General features: G+C 42.6%; 2 protein-coding genes across 2 annotated transcripts in view; one reads left to right on the top strand and one right to left on the bottom strand.

The window, feature by feature from the left end:
* The window catches only part of GTF2E1 (general transcription factor IIE subunit 1), a 57,663-nt gene extending 51,633 nt beyond the window's left edge, over positions 1–6,030 (bottom strand). Inside the window, exon 1 of the mRNA XM_069867052.1 lies at positions 5,932–6,030. The gene's annotated coding sequence lies outside the window, so the exon portion shown is untranslated. The remainder of the gene's footprint in view (positions 1–5,931) is intronic.
* A 377-nt stretch (positions 6,031–6,407) lies between these two features.
* Positions 6,408–21,687, top strand: RABL3 (RAB, member of RAS oncogene family like 3). The gene is made up of 8 exons (XM_069866853.1): positions 6,408–6,523; positions 7,721–7,812; positions 9,664–9,793; positions 12,766–12,880; positions 14,414–14,564; positions 15,226–15,297; positions 16,157–16,195; positions 19,048–21,687. The coding sequence occupies exons 1-8, from the start codon at positions 6,478–6,480 to the stop codon at positions 19,111–19,113; spliced, it is 711 nt and encodes a 236-aa protein (XP_069722954.1). The 5' UTR covers positions 6,408–6,477; the 3' UTR covers positions 19,114–21,687.
* The last annotated feature ends 246 nt before the right edge of the window (positions 21,688–21,933 follow it).

Below are 21,933 nucleotides of genomic sequence, written 5' to 3' on the forward strand. Positions count from 1 at the left end.
CAGCAAACCTCAGTTTTTATATCACACTGAGGCCTAATGTCAAACTGATCAAGAGGAAGAGCTCAAACAAAATCTGTGTGGTTGGATGAAGGCCATACTTTACAACATAATTCCTGATAATCATGTTCTCACGTCAGCTATGTGACAGTGATGGTGCAAGAGCAAGCATATAATAGAACTCACCAGGCCAGGGTCTAACAAATTTTTTCCCTAGGAGAAGCTGATGTCTGGCCCACAGAGAATCCCAGGCTACAGCATATGAGCTGCAAATCTTTACTACTTTTCACCAGGCTCAGCATAAAGAATGCTGAAGGCTGGTCCAGGCCAGCAGCAGTTTCAGATAGGACAGGCCAGCTTCTGTTGCTGCCGAGACCTTCATTTCATCTTGAGTCAGACAGCTGATCATGTGCATAGTTACAAGCAACTCAACAGTTGTGTTCTTCCAGTAATATTTTAAAAGAGAAAGTGAAGAGTTAGTGAAAGCTTTTTTTTTGGCTTCAAGATTTTCAGCAAAGCAACAGTGGAAAGCTTTGAATAGTGAAAGGTCAGAAGATGGGGCTGTTCTGATATGCACTGCGTAGTCCAGGGGCCTTTTTGGCTGTAAGAGTTGACTGCAGTTACAAGACACAGCTTCTATAAAACTTTTGGAATCAGAGGTTATTGTTTCAAAATTTCCTTCCAGATGTGTAACGTTAGATTCAGGAAGATCAGATTTATCCCATAAGGAGACTTTTCTCCCCACTTTAATTCTGGGCTTAACTAAGCTTGCGGAAATTCAGATTTTAGGAATGCACAGTATCCAAGATAGCTCTAAGACAGTGATTCAACTCACAGGCTGTAATCCAGTGCCACGAGAATATCAGTTTAAAATTCAAAAGCAGGGGACTTAAGCATTGCATCCTTGACCAGCAATTTCACTTTCCATCAAAGCAGCAAGTCAAGCCTGAATTAATTATGCGTGCAAAGAAATATGGCATCTCTTAAAAAGGTTTTAATGGACATGCATCTGTTTCATAATAATGTCTGTACTGACCTCCATAGTGGCTGAACATGAAGGGACATTGTCAAGGAAAAGAAAAATAAAAATAAAAAACAATGGCCAAGACACACCACTACACACAGTAAGCACCTCTAACACCAAGAACAAAGCACACTGGACAGGATGATACTCAGAAATACCCAAAAGAAAAATTTCAAAATTTAAATGTGGGCTTTATTAAAAGAGACAGATGTCAGGGAATTGCTCTGGGGAATTATGTGAATACAAATAATTACTATGGGTACAGGAGAAAAGTAGATCTTTCTATGCTATCACGGTAGGATAGAAACCCTAAATATACATTTGGTTTTTTAAAAAATTGCTCTGATTTTAAGAATAAATACTGACATGGCTATAAAAGACAATGCTATGAAGAAAGACCTACAGTTACACATTTCAATCAGACTTGCTCTATGAAGAAACTCAGGGTGCAGCCTGCAAAATGGAGATCATAGCTCAGGTTGCGTAAAATGCATGAGGCATAGGTCTTGAGCATAATTAGAGATGTCAGAAACAAAATTAAAAGAGGAGCAAGTGACCACAAAAAACATTCCATATGATGGAACCAAAGACCACAGAAAAGCCCGAAATTCAACCGAGCAAACTTCTCCACTGATCAGGACTTTCCTGACACAATATCAAAGCAACTGCATTCATCTCTGTGTACAAAGAGTTCAAGAATTCTTCTGCAAACTCAAACAGGAATCACACTAAGGACGTTGGATCTGTTTTTCTTCCCTCTATTCCTGACCAAAGCAGAGACAAAGGACAAAAAGTGACAAAAAGATGATACCTGGAAGCCACAATGTAGATGAAACTAGAACTACAAGTTACAAAAACATATGTGAATTAATCTGATTTTTATCCAATACTGCAAAAGAACATCACTTCGCTTTAACTTATAACTTCGAGGCTTATATTACTTCCAGTAGTAATTTTACCTCAGTTTTATCTCTCACTGTTCATATATTTGACAAGGTAAACATTTTAAAAGCAGGATGTTGAAAAAGGAAGCAAACTGCTCTTCAGACTCACTTGGGTATACAAACCCTTTATAATAGCCCAGACCTCTTTTGCAGGAAAAGCTGGAGTTGCAGAGTCAGCTGGGAATCTAGGTCTAACAAACATACTACTAACACTTGGAGAGGTGCTTCCTATTTTTCTCTCATCTAATTTAAATTGTTAGTGCTCTTTTTCACTAAATCTTTGAGACCAGCTTTGCTGGCTTGTTTGGGAAACATTTCTGCATGCTTCTGCCATGAGATTTTTTTAAAAGGAAAAAAAATTACTTGTTTCCACCACTGACAGTTTCTTCAGGAAAAATCAAAATCAAAGTATAAGAAGAGTCCCTCACCTGGAGACATGGCAAGTAGGACAGGCTTTGGGGAGCCAGTGCATACTATATTGCACTCCAGCAGTCCCTTGCAAACACCAGATCCTAGTTTTGTACTCTCTCACTCTACTAAAATTTAAAATTCTGTCTTCCAAGACAATGATGAGATTAAGCTGAGAGGAACAATTCCGAATTTTCCCAAGTACTTTCAGAACTACAGTGGGAAACAGGCCACCAAGATGTTAAATGTCTGTATGATGTAACCCCAGACACTATACATCCTTTTCAGAAAATGGCACAGAATCTTCCATTTTCAAGTCTGCTTTCTTTTGCCTTTCTCTACAGCGAGTAGATGATCCATGCAACATGTCTCTACTATCCAGAACTGCCTTTTCCCACATTAGTCGCAAACCCAAAGTCTTATGGCATTTTATGAAAAATTTACTGAACTCTATTCCCTGGAGACTTCAGGAACAGTGTTGCTCAGCCTTCCCCTGCAGTACATCTTGATGAGAAATTGTGTATTTTCATTGCAAGACCTGTCCTGAAGTATCAAATGGAAAAAACCTCACTCTGCTTTCACTCAAATTGTACCATCTTGTTGGTATCCCACAAACTAAAACCAAGAGGCCACAGGTATCGAAGAGTTTTCTTCACTAAAGATGAAAAATCGAGCTGCAGCCTCACACAGAAAGAAAGGCTGAAGGGCCTGGCTAAAATCAGGACATTTTCACCTAATTTCACAAGTGAATATATACGAAACCACACATGGTAAGGCCGCAGGGACTAATTTCTGCAAGGCAGAAATTGAACAGTACAGGCTTGGGATGTAATTCTGAATCACATTCGTAATCTGAACCTCATATAACAATTGCAAGATGTCAATAAGTTAAAGGACTACCTATACACATGTATATAAACAGATGTAATACTCAGAAGTACTTCAAATGTACATTAGCATTAACAAACTGTTTGCAGTTGTAGCTTTAGACAAAAATGGAGCACGCTATTTACAAAAGACCAATCTTGGTGGCTAAAATAGTGAAAGTACAAGCAAGCTGTTACAGCTTAAGTCAAATTACCCTCTCGCACAAAGTTTTTCTTTTCCTTCCCCGTTTTCAGCCACAGTCCTCATCCATTCTGCACTAATTTTGCCAGTCACCTCTCCATATATTCACAAGGTGAGCCAAGATCATAAAAAGTGAAAAAACTAACATGCAAAAAAAACCAGGGTATTTCCGAAGGAGGGCAAGGGGGAAAAGTTCAAGAACCAAGTCACTGATGCTACCAGACTGGGGTCTATGCAAAGTAGACAAGAAAGCGTGGCTAAGGATGTAGAAGAGTGTGCTTTGCCCAGGTGGTGGCAAAGCTGTTAAATTGACTCAATTGTAACACAAAGCTGCCAGGAACATTTTAACCACGGACATCAGAAACTCTTAGAATTCAAACAAACACCAACAGAAGCACATTCATCATTTTGGAGACTTCTTAACATTGCCCCTCATGTAATGAAGTGGTAGGGGTTTCGACTTTCCTTTATTTTTAAAGAGAAAAAGCAAGACCGGTTCTCACAACTATCAAGCCTAAGAAGTCATGATTACACTCAGGCACAGTGGGCTTAACTCTGGCATTCCTTGCTAAATTTCTGACTGGAAGAGAGCAGTAATTGTTCTGCATATTCTGGACTCAATGAGACATGGAACACCACCCTTTTCATCATGACAGACAATTTGAGCTTTATAGTCAAAATCTCAGGAATTCCAGAAAGAAGTAAGACAAAGATTTACAAAAGCTCAGAAAAGTTTTAGTTCATCAGGTTGTAGCAAACAAGGTACTGTGGATGAAAGCAATAAAGAAACATAAACTAAGTAACAAGATACTAGGTTAGGTTTAATTCATGTAGTTTCTTGTTTAGGAGAATTCCCTAAAGCATCCTGGGTGAAAGATTGCTGCAAATAGTATTTCAAAAGAAGGTAAGAAGGAAGCTCCCACCATCCCTTACTGCTGCCAGAAGGCTCTTCTCCAAAGCACATGGCTCTGCCCTCTCCTGTATCAGCTGTGGCACTGCCTGTGTACCAATCTACATCACTAAAATCCAGGAAAATACCTTCTGTTTTTCTCCCCTTTTATTAGGTTTTTCAAGTTCAATCAGTTGAACCAGCTGGTGAAGTCCAGTAGGAACGTAAACCAGCAGATGCAAGAGGATGCCAGTGCAACAGATGAGAGAAGAAACTACCTTTCATGGTTGAAAAGTACCAAATTACCTATATTTCACAGAAATGTGCCTTTACTGTGCCCTTTTCAGCATGCTGATCTTCCTCATTCATTCTGAGTCACTTATAATGATACAAGTTTGACAGCTGAACCCATTTAACAACTTAGCACCATTATGAGAAGTGACATTCATGTGCTTCTCAGGGAAACAGCAAGCCCATGAAGCCAGAAGAAAACTAATGCAAGAGCCAATAACTCGCTGACCTGGAAGTCTGAATGGATTCAACATAAGGGCTCAACCAGTGGTGAAACCTAGCAAAACAAAAGTGAGCTAGATTTGTTATAGTGTCAGTTACTCCTCAGAGTCCCATAATCTTGCACCTTCCTTCAAGTTATGCATGCACAGCCTTCCTAGGCTACAGTAGCAGGCTAAGTTTTAATACCAAGTAAAGTAGAGAACCCCTTATGCTATCTGCACAGCTTCCTGTTCCCTGTCTGCTTGTATGTGTGGGGTTTTACACGTCTGACTGTGCAGGCTCCAGTAGAACAGGAGACCTGAGGGGCTCAGCAGCATCTCCTAATAAAAAAAGAAAAAAAAAAAAATGAAAATCCCCACAAACACCACACAAGGAGGCGGTGCAAGTGGTGGTTTGGAGCCAAAGGTGAATCAGAGCCCCCAGCCAGACTGCATTAGGGGAGCACAAACCACCATGAGCCACACTGGGCCCTAGGCATCACCCAAAACACAAAGATGATCAGAAGGCTGGAGCACTTTGTATGTACAAGGACAAGCTGAAAGTTGTTTAGCCTGGAGAAGATAAGGGTTCAGGGAGACCTTAGAGTAGCTTCCAGTACTGAAAGGGGCTACAGGTAAGCTGGGGAGGGGCTTTTTACCAGGGCGTGTTGTGACAGGACCAGGAACGAATGGCTTTGAATTGGAAGGGAATAATACAGGTTAGACATAAAAAGAAATTCTTTATGATGAGGGTGGTGAGGCACTGGCACAGGTTGCCCAGGTAAGTCGTGAATGCCCCATCCCTGGAGATGCTCAAGGCCAGGCTGGATGGGGCACAGAGCCACTTGATCCAGTGGGAAGTGTCCCTGCCCATGGCAGATCGGGTGGAACTGGATGGGCTTTAAAGTCCTTCCCAGCCGCAAGGCCGGGGCTGCGGGCCGCAGGTACCCTGGGAGACGGTGGAGGGGGGGCGGGGAAGGGTCGCCCGGCCGCTCCCCCGTGCGGCGCCGCGTGGATCCCCGCCCGGGACGGCGATGGGGGGGGCAGCTCGGCGGGGTCTCCTCAGGGCGGGCGGGGCCGCCGCCGCCGCCCCCCGGGGCCGGCACTGACCTGCGGCGGCGGCCGCTCCCACGCTCTCCGCGCTGCTGGCGGCTCCGTGAGGGCGCGTCGGGGGCCGCGCGCACCGGCGGCGTCGGGGGGGCGGGGCCAAGGGGGGCCGGAAGCCGCGCCCCCTCCGCTCGCCCAGCTCTGAGCGACGGCTGAGCCAGCCAATCGCGTCCACGACGGCTCTGGGCGCATGCGCAACGGCCGCCCCCGGCGCAGTCCCTCAGCCAACCAATCGCGGCCTCACTACGTTTCCCCAAACGGCTGCCTGCGCACGCGCAGTGGCAGCCCCCGAGCACTCACTGAGCGCGGCGCGAGCCAACATCCCTCCTAGCCCCCACCCCCGGCTCCGCATACTGCGCATGCGCAGCTGCCCCGGGACACCCCACCCCCCCTTACCCCCCCCTTTTCCCCCTCCCGCGCGCATTGAGTGGAGCCAATCAGAAGTAAAAGCGGCGCCGGTGGCAGCAGCGGGGTGAGGGCGGCGAGGAGGAGCGCTCGCCGCGATTGGCCCCGCCCGTGTCCCGGGGCTGTTGCTAGGGCGGGTTTAAGATGGCGGCTTTGGACAGGGTCAAGGTGCTGGTGCTGGGTGACTCCGGTGAGTGTCCCTCCCTCCCTCCCCACACCGATGGCCGGTGGGGGCGGGGGGCTGCCCCTCCCCTCTCATCCCGCCGCACCGAGCCCGGTCTCGCTCCGACAACCCCTCACCCTCCCCCCGCCCCGGCAGGTGCCGTGCGGCGCATGCGCAGCGCACTCCCCCTTGACCCTGGCGGGTCACTCACGAAACCCTAGCAGGTACCAGGCGGCGCATGCGCACCGTGCGCCTCGACGCTGAGCCCAGCGCTTCCCCCTTCGTAGAATCGTAGAATCACTAGGTTGGAAAGGACCCACTGGGTCATCGAGTCCAGCCATTCCATCAATCACTAAACCATGCCCCTCAGCATCTCGTCCATCCGTCTTTTAAACGCCTCCAGGGAAGGTGACTCAACTACCTCCCTGGGCAGCCTCTGCCAGTGCCCAATGACCCTTCTCGTGAAACATTTTTTCCTGCTGTCCAGCCTAAATCTCCCCTAGTGGAGCTTGAGGCCATTCCCTTTTGTCCTGTCCCCTGTCACTTCGGAGAAGAGGCCAGCTCTCTCCTCTACAACCTCCTTTGAGGTAGTTATAGAGAGCAATGAGGTCTCCCCTCAGCCTCCTCTTCTCCAGGCTAAACAACCCCAGCTCTCTTAAGTTGCTCCTCATAAGGCCTGTTCTCCAGCCCCTTCACCAGCTTTGTTGCTCTTCTCTGGACTCGCTCCAGAGCCTCAACATCCTGCTTGTGGTGAGGGGCCCAGAACTGAAGACAGTACTCAAGGAGCGGTCTCACCAGTGCCGAGTACAGAGGGAGGATAACCTCCCTGGACCTGCTGGTCACGCCATTTCTGATACAAGCCAAGATGCCATTGGCCTTCTTGGCCACCTGGGCACACTGCTGGCTCATGTTCAGTCGCTGTCAACCAACACCCCCAGGTCCCTCTCCTCCAAGCAGCTTTCTAGACAGACTTCTCCTAGTCTGTAGCACTGCACAGGGTTGTTGTCCCCCAAGTGCAGGACCTGGCATTTGGCCTTGTTAAACCTCATCCCATTGGTCTCAGCCCAGCGATCCAGCCTGTTCAGATCCCTTTGCAGAGCCTCCCTACCCTCCAGCAGATCGACGCTTCCACCCAGCTTAGTATCATCTGCAAACTTGCTAAGGGTGCACTCAATGCCTAACTAACTTAATGCATAACTAACCATGTCTTGTGTGCCCTTGCAGGTGTTGGGAAGTCCTCGCTTGTTCACCTCTTGTGCCACAACCAGGTGTTGGGGAACCCGTCCTGGACAGTGGGCTGCTCGGTGGACGTGCGAGTAGGTGATGCACCTGGCCTCATGATAGTCCGAGGTTAAAGTAAGGGGGTATGGTTTTAAGCTGAAAGAGGGGAGATTTTGATTAGACATTAGGAAGAAATGTTTTCCTGTGAAGGTGGTGAGGCCCTGGCCCAAGTTGCCCAGGGAAGCTGTGTCTGCCCCATCCCTGGAGGTGTTCAAGGCCAGGCTAGATGGGGATTGGTGCAGCTTGGTCTGGAGGGAGGTGTCCTTGCCTGTGGCAGGGGGTTGAACTGGATGAGCTTTAAGGTCCCTTCCAACCGAAACCATTCTATGATTTTATGAAAGTGTAAGAAAAGAGAGAGGCCTGTGTGGGAATTTTTTCTTTTCATTACTTACCACCCCAGGAAGAACTGTGTTTCAGTGTTTTCATTTCTAGACTCATAGAATGCTTTGGGTTGGAAGGGATCTTTACAGGTCATCCAGTTACAACCCCTCTTCCATAGGCAGAGACACCTTCCACTGGATCAGGTTGCTCAAAGGCCCTTCCTGCCTAGCCTTGAATGATTCCAGGGATGGGGCCTCCACTACTTCCTTGGGCAACTTGTGCCAGTGTTTCACCACACTTGTGGTAAAAAAATTTCTTCCTTACATCCAGTCTAAATTTACCCTACTTTAGTTTAAAACCATTACTCCTTTTTCTGTCACAACAAGCCCTGATAAAAACTTTCCTGTAGCCCCCTTTCAGTACTGGAAGGCTGGTCTAAGGTCTCTCCAGAGCCTTCTCTTCTCCAGGCTGAACAACCCCAACTTTCTCCCTCTGTCTTTGTATGGGAGGTGCTCCCCTGGACCTGTTCCAACAGCTTCATGTTCTTCTTGTGCCGAGGTCTCCGGATTTAATATGCTATTTGCTGAGCATGTAATACTTTGAAGCAAATATTATTGTCAGCCAAGCACTTGTGAGAGCAAGTTTTGACCCCAAAAGCAAGTAAGGTGTTTGTTGTTCACAGGCCCTTTTCTCACTGCAGTGGCCACTGGTGTGTTAAGAGCTACAGAGCAGTCAGTTTAAGTCATAAGGCACAGAAGTTAAACCATGCTTCCCAGAGAAACAGTGCCCGACTAGATTGGTAGCCAGACATACTGGGCGGAAAAACAATTTGCTTGCTTAATTTGAGGGAACTGACCATGACCATAGGGTTGCTTCTCTTCCTGCCTGCTCATTGCAGGACCTGCTGTCAGAGGAATGAGACTATTCATTTTGCAGGTTTTTGGCCCAGCTCAACAGTCTTCATGGGATGATGATAAATGTTCATTTTCCTTATCACTCTCTGCTGTGTTCTCCTTGAAATGTAGGTTAGGAATTTATTTCCAGTATTTGGGGAAAGAAACATGGTAGTCCTGCTTTACTGTGGAGCAAAACTACCTGGCAGATCCAGGAGCAAAAATTATTGCTGGATTAATTAAGTTGAGAATTTGGGGAGAAAAAGATGTCAATTGGAATCCGATGTCATCACCTTGTGTTGTTATTCTTGGAGTACTACCATTTGGGTTTTAACAACTGTAAGAAGGGGTGACTGTACTTTTTCATCTGCATTAGCAACGTGCTATTTCTAAGCACATGATGAGGCATTAGATTCGTTTGTATTAAGGTGGAAATGATACACCTTGCTGACTCACCAAGCTCCATCTCACATAGGTGCTGTGGTGTCCAGTGACCACTGCTTGACTCATTCCATCTCTCTTCTACTTTAAAGATTTGAAATGGTGTCAACATGAGAATTTACAATTGTCTATCCAAGTACAATAATCCTTTAAGCTGAAGGTTTAAGCGTTGTGTGGATTAATGCCTGTGAGCTGGTGCTGTGGCTATAAATCACGTGATTTTTTCATCAGATTCATGACTACAAAGAAGGGACACCAGAAGAGAAGACCTACTACATCGAGCTGTGGGATGTTGGAGGTTCAGTGGGTAGTGCCACTAGTGTGAAAAGCACACGAGCGGTATTTTATAACTTGCTGAATGGTAAGTTTGCTTGGTGTATATCTGATTTTGCCACTGTTTCTGTTATGAGCTGTCTCTTGGTTCTGGGGCAGGATTCCTTTAAGTCTGGCTGAGGGCTACATTGTTTTCTTTTCTGGTTCCAGTATATTTATACAGGGGAAGAAACAGATACTGTTTGTAAGCCGAATTTTATGGGTTCAGTTTTGAACTGGAATGTGCTTTTAGGCAGACCTGTGCAGATGAGCTTCATCAGTCTTCCACTTCAGTCTTGAGCAGTTGGCACAACAGGGAGCCTTTGAAGTTGCAGCGATGTCCCTTCCAGCTGCACTTTTCAGACATAATGGTTGCCTTCACATTTCCAGGCCTGATATTCATGCAGAAATGTGATTAGAATTTCCTTGTCTGTTCAGTTCAAAAATGTACAGCAGGGAAATAATTGTTTGAATTTATATGAACTTTGATAGCTATATCCTGTTTGGGCAAATTTGAACTATTTTCCCATAAAATTGCAATATACCAATAACCATCTTGCCTCTGTTCATTTCATTTGCCAAATTATTCTTAGTAATTGAATCTTGCAACTTGCTGTAGATGGAAAGTTTTACGTTTACTGTTGAGATACTAACTTACTTGCCCCACTAATAAGAGCTAATAGGAGATTGTAAGTATAATAATGCAGTGTTTCAGTTGTTACTTTTTGGCATCCAAGGATAGTTCAATAAAAATAGATATATACCACATTAACAACTGTTTTTGAAAATCTGTCTCAAGCATTCTGTTTGATTCTCATTTCTGGTTCCCAGTCATTTGAGGGCCTTTCAATAATGTGTTTAGCCATACACTAAACATTTTTGGTCTGTGATTGTTTAACTAGTTATATAGTCCCCTTTCCCAGAAGGAAAACTGCATGTAGGCACATCTTGCTTATTGTGTTAATCAGAGCTCTGTAAATAAGGTTTGAGTTGACTTACACCCTCCAAGTATTTCTGTTTGGTATGTGTGAAAAATGGATTTCTTTGTGACACCAAATCCACGGTGTGCCAGTGAGCGTGGATCAGACTTGGAAATGTCCTAGAACAGCCCATTAGGAGATGAAATCTTGAACTAAAGCATCTGAGTTATAATTGAAGACTTTATTTTAATAAAGTTATTTATCTCTGCTGCCCAAAAGATGTTATTTGGCAACTCGCGTATGGAAGCTGTTGACTTCGGTAGTTAGTGTTGACTCTGGTTTCTTTCATTAGATTAATTCCTTCATTAGAGCTTGTCTCACAAATTGCCTCTGTATGACTTGATTTAAGAAGAGAAGATGAATGTGTTCCTTCTGCCTTACTGCTTGCGCTTTCTGGGTTTGCAGTGATCTGAAAAGCCTGAGATCCAAAGACAGGTCGTGTTTGGTTGTAGCACCACCTGTGCAGGCTGTCAGGAAGACCTGGCTGTTGAACAGGTTAGCTGTGATTTGCCTTTGGTTTGGCGACAGGTCTTTTGATTTTATGTCCCTGCATGTGATGTGTCATAGTCTAGGGCAGTGACTAGGCAGTAAGGCTGTGGCTTGCAGACCTTTGGAGTTGATAATCTCAAAGGTCTTTTCCAAACTAATGATTCTATGATATGATATGATTAATGGGGTGGGGAACATTTCCTTGAGTAGCCATTGGTCCTGCCGGTCCTTTTTTGATGTTAACACAGTTTTCTTCTGCTGGTGCAACTGACTGTGTAGGTTTTCAGTGAAAGAGATAAGAGAACTGACCCATCAGAAACACAACCTGAGGAACAGTGTCTGGGGATGGAGAGCATTTCCTGCAGTTTATGCTGCAGTGTTTCTGAATCTATTGTGGTTGGCCAAGTTATATTGTATCAGGCTTTTTCTCCCTACACTTGGGGTGGACATGTTGTTGAAATGCCTTTTTATACTATTCCTGAAATAAATGCTTTGAAACAAGGCTACAATTGTGATATGCTGGGAGCTCTTGTCAGAGTCTGTGCGCACCCCTGTGGGGTAGTAGAATATGTTTGGGGCAGTGTGGTTTGTTTGTAGTTTGCGCAGTGGGTAACACCTTTGGGAGTTACGGTGAAAGATAAATTAGTAAGTTTTCTCTGCCTGTGGGTGGCAAAGTGTGTTGAGAACAAATCCTGATGAAGATAAGGGATAATATTCCATTTGGTCCTTGAATTAATGGTGGTTTGAAGTCTGGAGGAAGTGGAAAATTCCACAGGTTGCTGGAGGTGTGAATAAATAGAAGAAATTTGCTAGCAGAAGTTGGTAATTGAGTTAGGAACCGTGGTTATCAGAAGTGGGTGTCTGTTAATAGCACAGCTAGGAAGTTTGGCTGGCTTTTTTTCTTTCTCAGAATTTGCATTTTGAAGGATCATGGTAATGAAAAAGCCTGGAAGCTTAATCTTAAATACATGAAATCTTATTAGTTCATGCTTCTGCCAGACATTTGGTGGACTGTGGAAGTTTATCAGAGTCTGTTTCCCCTTTGCATACCTCCCCGTGTAGCATTAGTTCTTGAAAATGCAGGAAAGTGATAGTACTGTCTAAACTCTTTGAAACAAAGAAGCAGCCTTTAGAGTTGTTCGATGGTGTGACAGGAAGATAGTTACGTTTGCCCGTTAGGTAAGGATAGAGAAAGGATAAATTCTCTGTTGACGCAAGCCAGGGTTTCAGTGTCATTAGGACTAGACAGAGCAAAATCAGGGAATGCGCCTGCAAGCCTCTTGCAGATTAAACCCTGAGGTGGCTGTTTGTTTTCTCCTTTCATGAGGTTTTTCTCTTAGCTCTTATCCAATACCTGATAAGCAGCTTTGAAAAAAAAACGAACGTGTTGCATCCTGATATTTTCAGGTTTACTCATTCACTGTAACTGAACCGGTTATATTTCCCTTTCTTCATTCTCGGATATCTGGGAACCTGTAGATGTCATTTTGGTAGGATAAGGAAGAAATACGTGTCATCAACTAGCATTTTGCTGCCTTTTCTTTTTCTTTAGGGATAATTTTAGTGCATGACTTAACCAACAAGAAATCATCCCAGAATTTGTATCGCTGGTCTTTGGAAGCACTCAACAGAGATGTCGCTCCAACAGGAGTTCTCGTGACAAACGGGTGAGTGAAAAACATACATGCAGAGTTAAGACATGGTAATTCCAAGCTGTTACGGAAGTCTTCATTCATCCCTCAGGCTACTTGAAGTCCACATGAAATTACATGTGGATAGACTTTTAAGAAAGAAAGAAGACAATGGGGGGTATCAAAGAAAACCACTGTTCTTTTTGTTTACACTATCCATCAGGCCAGTCTGCCAGTAGATTCCCAAACTGCATGGCAGACACATTTAAGGGAAGAGATATTTATAGCATCCTTCATTTGTCTGAGACCTCTGTGAGAGTGGACGCACAGTCTCTGATACCTGAAGATTTGCGTGTCTGTACTGAGATGTGCAAAGGCCGTGTAAAGGAAGTATCATAGGATGGCATGTCTGTGTTAAAAAAGGCTTTCCTTCAGTGCACAAAGACTGAGGAAGTTCACTTAATTATCTTTTGTTTCGGGCAGTGGGGGAATTATTTCAGCAGCATGTCTAAGAAAGAGCTTAGAAAATTCTGCTTAAACAGTATGTTCATAATAGCTTTCCAACATCTTGTAAAATGTTTCCTCCTGTTATCTCCATGCTTCGATTATACATGTAGTCAAGGAGGTTTTAAGATCATTGATAAACCTCATATACAAGCAGGGAAGCAATAATAAGAGGTAGCTTTTTGTGGGAAGAATATTCATTGTTTATCTGCCTGTGCTCGTACACAGGTCTTTCTGTAGAAACATGAGAGGAGGGAAAGAGAGTTTGCACTATATACACTGGAAATTTCTCCAGTTTTTCCACGTAAAGTTTCCTTAAAATTGTTTTAATTTTCAAAAGCCCAACTTCTGTCAGGGACAGATGCTCTGCTACTAGCAACTGTTTGATCACGTTAGTGCTGTTGGTTGTAAAATTATGTTCTAGAAATGTTAGTTCAGGTAAAAAAGATAAGTGTGAGGGGAATGATTGGATCTTGGATTTGTAATTACATTTAATTGCAGTATTATATATTTTATAAAGGCTACCTCTGAGTGTTTTTCAAACCTGAATTCAGCTTGTAGTGGCTACCTTTACTTGAATGTAGAAGGATTAGTAACTTGCCACCACAGAATTGTTATTGCAACCTTTCTTGATCAAAGGTGGAAGGGGTTAGTGTTTCACAGTTGCAATTTATTTAATTATCCCTTAAAAAGTGTTTGTATTTAGGAACTTCAGATGTTCAGAGGTGCCAGCTCCCTGATTTGTCTCTGGTGCCTGCGTACTGTTGGTACAATACCGGAATTCCTGTTTCTTTCCTGCTTGTGTTAGTAGTTCTTCTGTGGTTTATCTATGCCAAGAACAAATCCAGCTTGTGGTTTCTTTTCTCTTTCCTTTCAATTCCTGTGTAGTGATGTAGATGCAGAAGACCTTTAATTTACAAATACGGCACATCCTCGCTTAGATAAATAATGACCCTTAATAAGCAAATGGCTGGTATTTGAAGGGGGCAGGAAAGCTCATGGTGACCCTGTGCCCACTTACACGATCATCACTTCATTCAGAACTGTATTTGTTTCCCTCATCAGTGACTATGACCGTGAACAGTTCGCTGACAACCAGATTCCTCTGCTAGTAATAGGAACTAAGCTGGATCAGATCCCAGAAACTAAGCGGAATGAAGTTCTGACCAGAACGGCTTTCTTGGCTGAGGATTTCAATGCTGAAGAGATAAATTTGGTTAGTGTCTTTGTCACCAGTGTTAGTTTTCTTTTACATGGAAGTGATTCTAATTTTTAGTGAGTTAAGATGGTGTTACAAAAATTGGGCTTTGGGGAATTTTATCAGTAATGTTGGAATTGTGCACATTTTTGTTGGCCATCCCATTTTGTTGGCTTGATGAAATAATTGTCTGTGTTTGACTGTAGAGAAGTATATGGGGTTTTAGAAAAGGTTGCTGAAGCATAAAATTGACAGTTGAGCATTTTCACTGCTCTTAGTTCTGACAGATCGTCTTTGAATGAAATATCAAGATCACTTTATTTATATTAATGTACTTATAATGTGTATATATAGGTAGAAAAATATGCATGTGCTTAGTGAATGTTTGTATATATACACACATGCATGCATAATCTCATGTGTAGCCTGTACAAATTATTAGCTGATTGTGTAGCTGGTGGCAGAAGGAAGGCATGGAGTGCGTAGTGGGGCACATAGAATTCTCCAGCTGATTCACAGAATAGAAGTTGGCCTTTTCTCTCAAATACCTGTGGAGCAGATATACAGTGTTTTCCCTAGCACATGTGTCAGAGGAAAGGCTATGTTGATTTCCACATGTATGGCTTCCTTGCATTGATTTCCTTGTGCTTAGTTTGTTGTTGTCTTTTGCATGTTCTAGGATTGCACCAATCCTCGTTACCTAGCTGCAGGTTCATCCAATGCCGTCAAGCTAAGCAGGTTTTTTGATAAGGTAAGCCAAGTCAATTAAATCGTGTTTTATTATTCTATATACTGAACGCTGTCTGTGATGTGGACAGGGAATAATAGCTGGCTGCTCCTTTCACATCTCAGCTTTTGAGTTGGTTCAAGCCAGATGTGGGGAGGCCAAGGATTGGTCTGCTTTTGGAAACCTCCGTAAAATAGCTGGTCTGCTTAAAAGTTTGATTGTTAATCTGCATAGAGCAATGAGAAAGAACTCCAAATGTGCAAAGACACTCTGCATACCCTTTTGGACTCCTTTGGCGGACCAGAGGGTTTGCAGTGTGCTGAGTTGCTAATGTGGGGAGTTGCAAGACTATGGTTAGCTCTGTTGCCTGTGGTTAAAGCAAACCTTAGGAATTAAGAAATTCAGCATATAACTTTCCTTTCATGTATAAGAGGCCACAGCACACAATTTGTGCATCTTCTCGGAGAATGAGTTAGGCTGCCTCTTCTCAAACATACAGAGGCTACTCGGAACCACTGGAGTTGTTATGCATCCGCAAAAAGAGCTTTGCCAGTGCTCAGAATTGGTGTGCCCACAGAGAGGGCTGGGAATAACTGACTGATGAAACAAGGAGATACCCAAGCCATCACCTCTGTTACTAAGGAGGACTAACTAAATTAGATGTGTAGAAGCTGAGGATAACACAACCTTTAGTAAAAATGGCTGCAGGTGGCAACTCCTTCTATGTATAATAGAACTTTGCACTTAAAGCAGGCCTGGAGCAGGGGGCATGGACCTTGTCCCAGTTAGACGAGAGTTTTACTGTTCACATGTGAAGTGTTGATTGAAGCCTGAGGTTATGCATATTCTGTGCCGGCTAAGACCATTCTCTTGTTTTTCCCAGGTCATAGAGAAGAGATACTTCTTAAGAGATGGCAATCAGGTTTGTAATTTTTCCTCCTTTTTTGTTTCATTTCTCCCTTCATAATGTGAACTGCTGACAGAGTCCTGTTTAAAACATGGGCTTCGTGTGACTTAAATGATAATCTAAGCTGGTTATTGAGTTTTTAAAACTGGAAGCACAGCTGTTTTGGATAGACAGAAAAATGGCTGACTCTTGTCAGCCGGCATATTTGTAATGTGACTGGCAGTGAAATAATTGAGTATGCTAACATAGTAGAAGTTGTGAGAGTGAGGTAAAATGAGCAAATATGATCTCTTTCAGATCTGTCAGTTTCAGGCTGCTGGGTTGCAGACTGAGATACTAGAAAGGAGTTTTTTTCCTGTAAGGGTGGTGAGGCACTACCACAGGCTACTCAGGAAGGTCATGGCTGCCCCATCCCTGGAGGTGTTCAAGACAAGGCTGGGTGAAACTTAAAGCAACCTGATCCAGTGGAATGTGTCCCTGCCTGGGGCAGGGGCGTTGGAACTGGATGGGCATTAAGGTCCCTTCCATCTCAAACTATTCCGTGATATAAGTCAGAGATGCTATCCTGAAGATAAATGAAAAAGGCTTTTTTTTGTTTGTTTTGCACAGCTGGGACTGGCATTTTATGTTTTATACAGGTAGTTTTTCATAGAATCGGTGAAGCCAGAAGGAAAATGGCAGTATGATACCAGCTTATAATTCATTCCTAAATGGCTGAACTGTTTTCAGTACAGTTGATGAAGAGATAGCAAAATTACTCTCCTGCTTTGGGCAGGCCACTTTAACTTTTTGTACCCCCTGCTTTCCCATGTGTAATCTACTATGTGGGGAGTAGCAAGGTTCCCCTTATCAAGTCTGTGAGATGCTTGCAAATTACCATGAACAGCTGCACTAAAATACAATCAACTGAATCGTTAGATGTAGCTGTGCTGAAAGCCCCTTAGGGAGAGTGGGGAAAACTAGTCACAAATTACAAGATACTTTCTTTGACTGTCTTTTTAATGCCTTTTAAAATTAAATTTGCTTTTTACTCTTTCATTCTGCATGATGCCTTTTCTTTCTTCCCCTCCCTTCCCCTGCCCTCCCTTCCCCTGCCCTCCCCGCTCCCCACATCCTAGTGAAAGGAAGTACCCCTTTCATGGGGATAATAGCTTAATGCAGAAATCTGCTTGTATGCTGGCTGTCTTTAATGCATGATGTAGGATTTTTATTTCTCTTATTTGATCATTTTTAGTCGCTAACCAGGGATTAACTTAATATTCCTTAAGGCTGTGTGCCAAAGATTACAGTTTACAGATGACTTCTTTCATCTGCCTCGCTGACAACAGCTCAAAAACTTAAAACAAAACTTAAGTAGTAGACAGTTGTATTTAAAATGACAAAATCCAAATGGGAACTGGAGATTTCATGATAACCTCTTTATGTTATTATTTGAAATAGTGTTTGTAACATAAATCTTACAAGTTTGTTTGTGGGTTTTCTACAATAGGTCTCCTCAGTCACTCGTGTTTTGAGGTATTTCTATTATAGATTTCTTCAGGATGAAAAGAATGATAAGTTTCAAATTGTAGCTATGTTTTCAATCAGATCTCTGATAAATAAGTAATTCTTACTTATAATTAGTGACTTTGATATACAGATAAGTTTTTAGCTATGGTGTCCTGCTACTTTTTAGTTACAATGACTGCATTTTTTACATTTAAATTCCCAAATCAGTCTTGATAATATGAACCCTTGAGCAAAATCTGCCTGATTTTTCCCTTAGAGATGATTGTTTTTCATGGACGAATAAAACAATTCTTGAATTAATACCTTGCATATCTGTTTGAGTTTGGGGCCTGAAGACCCTAACTAAATTTTGGATAAGCTCTTTAGCTTTCTCAGTGTACCAGTGAAGTGTGTAACCTAAGCAATCCACTTTGTACTGTAAATTACATTTTTATCCTGTACCATCCATACATGCCCATGTTCTCCTGGAGTGATTTGTAGTGCTCGGTTGACTCCTTCCATTTTCATATATTGTAATTCCTCTAAGAGTGTGGAATCATTCTGGGAGGATGTGTTTACTGGGTCTGCTGTTTCTGTTTGTAGGTAGTTAGATATCTAAAAGTTATTCTGGACTGTAACCAAGTAGCTTTATGATCCCACCAACAGTACAAACATACACTATTAGAAAGCAGCGCATCTCTTTCTCTTTGGGGATTCACAAGTGCTTTGAATTGCAAATCTGTTTGAAATACTCTTAAGCCAGAGAAGCTCCTGATGCTTTCAAGTAGATTTTCTTTGTAAGCACTCATTGTCATGGCGTAAGCAGTGTCTACGTATTGGCTGCAAAAGTAAGAGTGCTAATCCTTTGTGGTGTTGCAACCATTTCTATTCTGATGGTTTTCTTGAAGCTTTCAGCAATTGAGAAAACTTTTAACTACCAGAGAAGTGCTGCTGTCTCAGGTTAGAAGGTATAAAGTCTTAATAGCTGTTTAATAGAACTTGGTAATACTATTTTGTAGTTCTAAAAATGAATGGAGAAGAAATTCTTACATGTGTTTGAACCTAGGGGGAAATACAGACTTTGAAATCTGTAGTTAGCTGGTTTAGTATTTGCCCAAGAAATTAAGGCTTTCATTGGAGCCTTTGCAAAAAAAAAGCCTTAAGGAGCTCTATAGAACAAAAGACACATACTCAGTTTTGCGTCTTGTTTGATTGATGGTGCTCCTCTAGCAGTAAGCTGAGGCATTTTCCTTCTAATTCTGGAGACAGAGTGGAAGACGAAGGCGTTGGTGCAGTTGGCTTGGTAACAGGCACTGGAATGTAGGCTGGAAGGAGCTCATGCTGATTCTGACATGACGACTTATTTTTCCTGCCTCTAGATTCCTGGCTTCTCTGAAAGGAAAAGGTTTGGAGGAGGAACACTGAAGAGCCTTCATTATGACTGAATACCGAAGAACTGGAAGATGACTCCATTGAGTTCCTAATGACATTCCCATTCTGACTGCTGCTTAAAGACAATACTTATTTCAAGAAGAGTAAAATGACATTATGCTTTAGCTGGATAGACTGCTGAAGCTACTGTTGGCTGGAAAAGACTTGGGGAAGAATTTCCAAAGATGCAGGCTGAAGCCTAGAGTGTTTCTTAGGATTGCAGGCTGTCTGGATATATGGGAACATTTTGGGAAAGCGTGCAATAAATTGAATGCCTTTTACACTGTGGTAGGAAGCTGTATCATACACAGCATGTGTATGTGACACCGTTGTCTCCATTTTGGAAAACTTACGGACAGTCTTTGCAATGAATTATATTCATCTTACTTCTAAAGGAAAGATGACACTGAGTGGGCTTGTCATTCACAGTAAAGTGAACAAAATGAGGGCAAAATATAAGGATAGGTAAGGAAAGGTCTGGAAAATAATAGAAAGCCTTCATTAAATGAATGGTGGTGTGTCCCCTGGAACACACTGTTCAGCCCTATTCAGAAGGGACAAAGGAAGTAGGCAAGAGGTAGAAAAAAAGATTTGAAGCCTTAAAAAGAAAATCATGAGTAGAAAAAAACCGGTGTTAATTCTGCTGCTAAAATTAAAATTGTTTACTTTGGAAAGAGCAAAGTGAATCAGGTATTCCTGTTTATCTTTTTATAATTAAGTATGGTCTCATTGTTAGTACTAAATTGCAAGGCAATCCATTGAAAGCTGATGAAAAACCTATGTTTTTATACAGTGCTTATTTGAAACGAATGTGACATGGTCTTACTGAGTATGAGAGCTTAGGGTATTCAGAAAACATGAAATATAAGAATGTCCTCTGAATTAGAATGGATGGAAATTCAAAAGGGACATAAAGCCCTGTAAAAAGTAGGAACTGAGCACAATTAGGAGGAAAGTACTATGATAGGGATGTTTCCTTTTCATATTTAGTACTAAGGATAGAGGAGACTTGAGCTGGTCTGATCTTCTGTGCAAGCTGTTGTTTTTCTCAGTAGCCCAAGCTTTGCAAGGTTTCTCACCTCCCCATAATTATATGGAGTAGTAAAAGCCTGATTTATGGCAGTTTCTTCTTTCCCCTCCTTCCTTACAGTTAGCTGTAATGGTTGAGCCTCTGGCAAAGGCTAACTAAGAGTTTGAGTTAGATATGAATACAGATTAATAATAAATGGAAATAGAAGAAAGTAAAATGCTGATGTGAAATTGACAGTGAGCAGAGTTCTGCAGTCTCCAGATTACATCTGCCTGCAGCTCTTCTCTAGCAGCTGCTTGGAAATAAATGGGAAAATGCCTATTGCCACTAATCAGGCACAAAAATGACAGCTAGGTGCACTAGTCAGACCTATTGAAAATGTGGTTACTTTGCTTTCCCTTAGGCCATTTCTGGAAAGGTCTTGGAACATTTGCAAACATGAGTGCAGTGAGTTGGTAGATGCCTGTGTAAACAGATTATTAGTTTACATTTGCTTTATGACGAGGGAAAATAAGGTACCAAAATATTCATATCAGATACCCCATGTCTGAGCTGTTCAGCTCATAACACCACCAATGTCTTTCTCTGCTCCTTTGACAATGAAAGCTGGAATTATTTTCTCAAGGTCAGGTGCTGTCTTAGGGGAATCGGATCTGGGCCGCCCCCCTGGTTACCAAGGAACTGCAGAGCAGAACAAGAAAGCTAGGGCTATTTCTTCCTTCACCCTATGCCTTCTTCAGGAGAATTGGAAGTGGCTTAGACTAAGGGAGGTCATTTAGTTTAAGATGCTGCATGAAGCAATAGTCCTACAGGTCTTTTATTTGGAGGAAACAACCGCCCTAAGTATCCCTTTTTAGTTAAGCAAAAGAGGAATGTTGTTCAGCCCTAATTGTAGCTTACCAGTATTTATGCATTTTATTCCTCAGGCTCCACAAAAAAGAAACATCTTCATATGAGAAATCTTGTGAATGTCAGTGCACACTTCAGGAAGAGGAGAGAATGCATAGTTCCTACACAGCAGTGGGACTGAAGGTGATGACAATCAGGATTTAGAAGCAAATTAGAAAACGGTACTGAGGGAAACAAGGTAAAAGGAATGGTACCAAAGAAAAGTGAAGCACTTGGGCAAGCGGTAGAGTATTAGCTGATTTAAAGAGAAGTTTGCTTGAGGCTATGGCTTCTGCTTTAGGCTCATCTAAGTCTGAACTCAATCATCCAGCTGTAAGCCATAAAACTCCCGGAGTATCTTCCGTCCATTTTCAGACTGACCTGCTGTGTGGTCTGACAAGTGACTTCATGGTCAGTCTCTGTCCCATCTGCAAAATGAAGGAGGCTTCCCTGGAGGCAAGGCTCTGATGTATCTGGTCATCAAATTGTAATGCTTTCAATACATTGGGAATTAAAGAGTTTACCTTTTTAAATTTTGGTCTTGATGTCTAACTTGAAGAAAATGAGTAGCAGAGTTGTTCAAAGCTGTTTGTGTTGTCACAATATTTATTCTGATATCACTAGCCTTAACACTGTCCTTCATAAACAAATCATTTCACTTCAGTAGTTAGTTTTAATGCACTGAAATATTTTTGTAGCTGTCATTTGACTGTAGTTCTAAAGGGTAAAGGCCAAATTTCTGTGCTGTTCTCTATCAGCAGGCCTGAAAAATGGTTGCAGACCCTCTGACCAGGATTATAGTGCCTTAGCGTTGGTGCTGGTTAGAATAGATTGCTTCATAAAACACTTGTGTGGCTTTTTCCATTTATTTATACCTATTTTTCTTCTAGTATTTCATCAGGAACAAGTTAAAGTT

The sequence above is a fragment of the Phaenicophaeus curvirostris genome, chromosome 1 (assembly GCF_032191515.1).
Source record: "Phaenicophaeus curvirostris isolate KB17595 chromosome 1, BPBGC_Pcur_1.0, whole genome shotgun sequence".
Lineage (NCBI taxonomy): Eukaryota > Metazoa > Chordata > Aves > Cuculiformes > Cuculidae > Phaenicophaeus > Phaenicophaeus curvirostris.

Bases quoted from the DNA above. Each gene is read 5' to 3' on its own strand.
- RABL3 (XM_069866853.1), top strand. From the start codon at position 6,478: ATGGCGGCTTTGGACAGGGTCAAGGTGCTGGTGCTGGGTGACTCCG. The intron at 9,794-12,765 runs GTAAGTTTGCTT...CTTTTTCTTTAG, and splicing joins ATTTTATAACTTGCTGAATG to GGATAATTTTAGTGCATGAC. The intron at 14,565-15,225 runs GTTAGTGTCTTT...TGCATGTTCTAG, and splicing joins ATGCTGAAGAGATAAATTTG to GATTGCACCAATCCTCGTTA.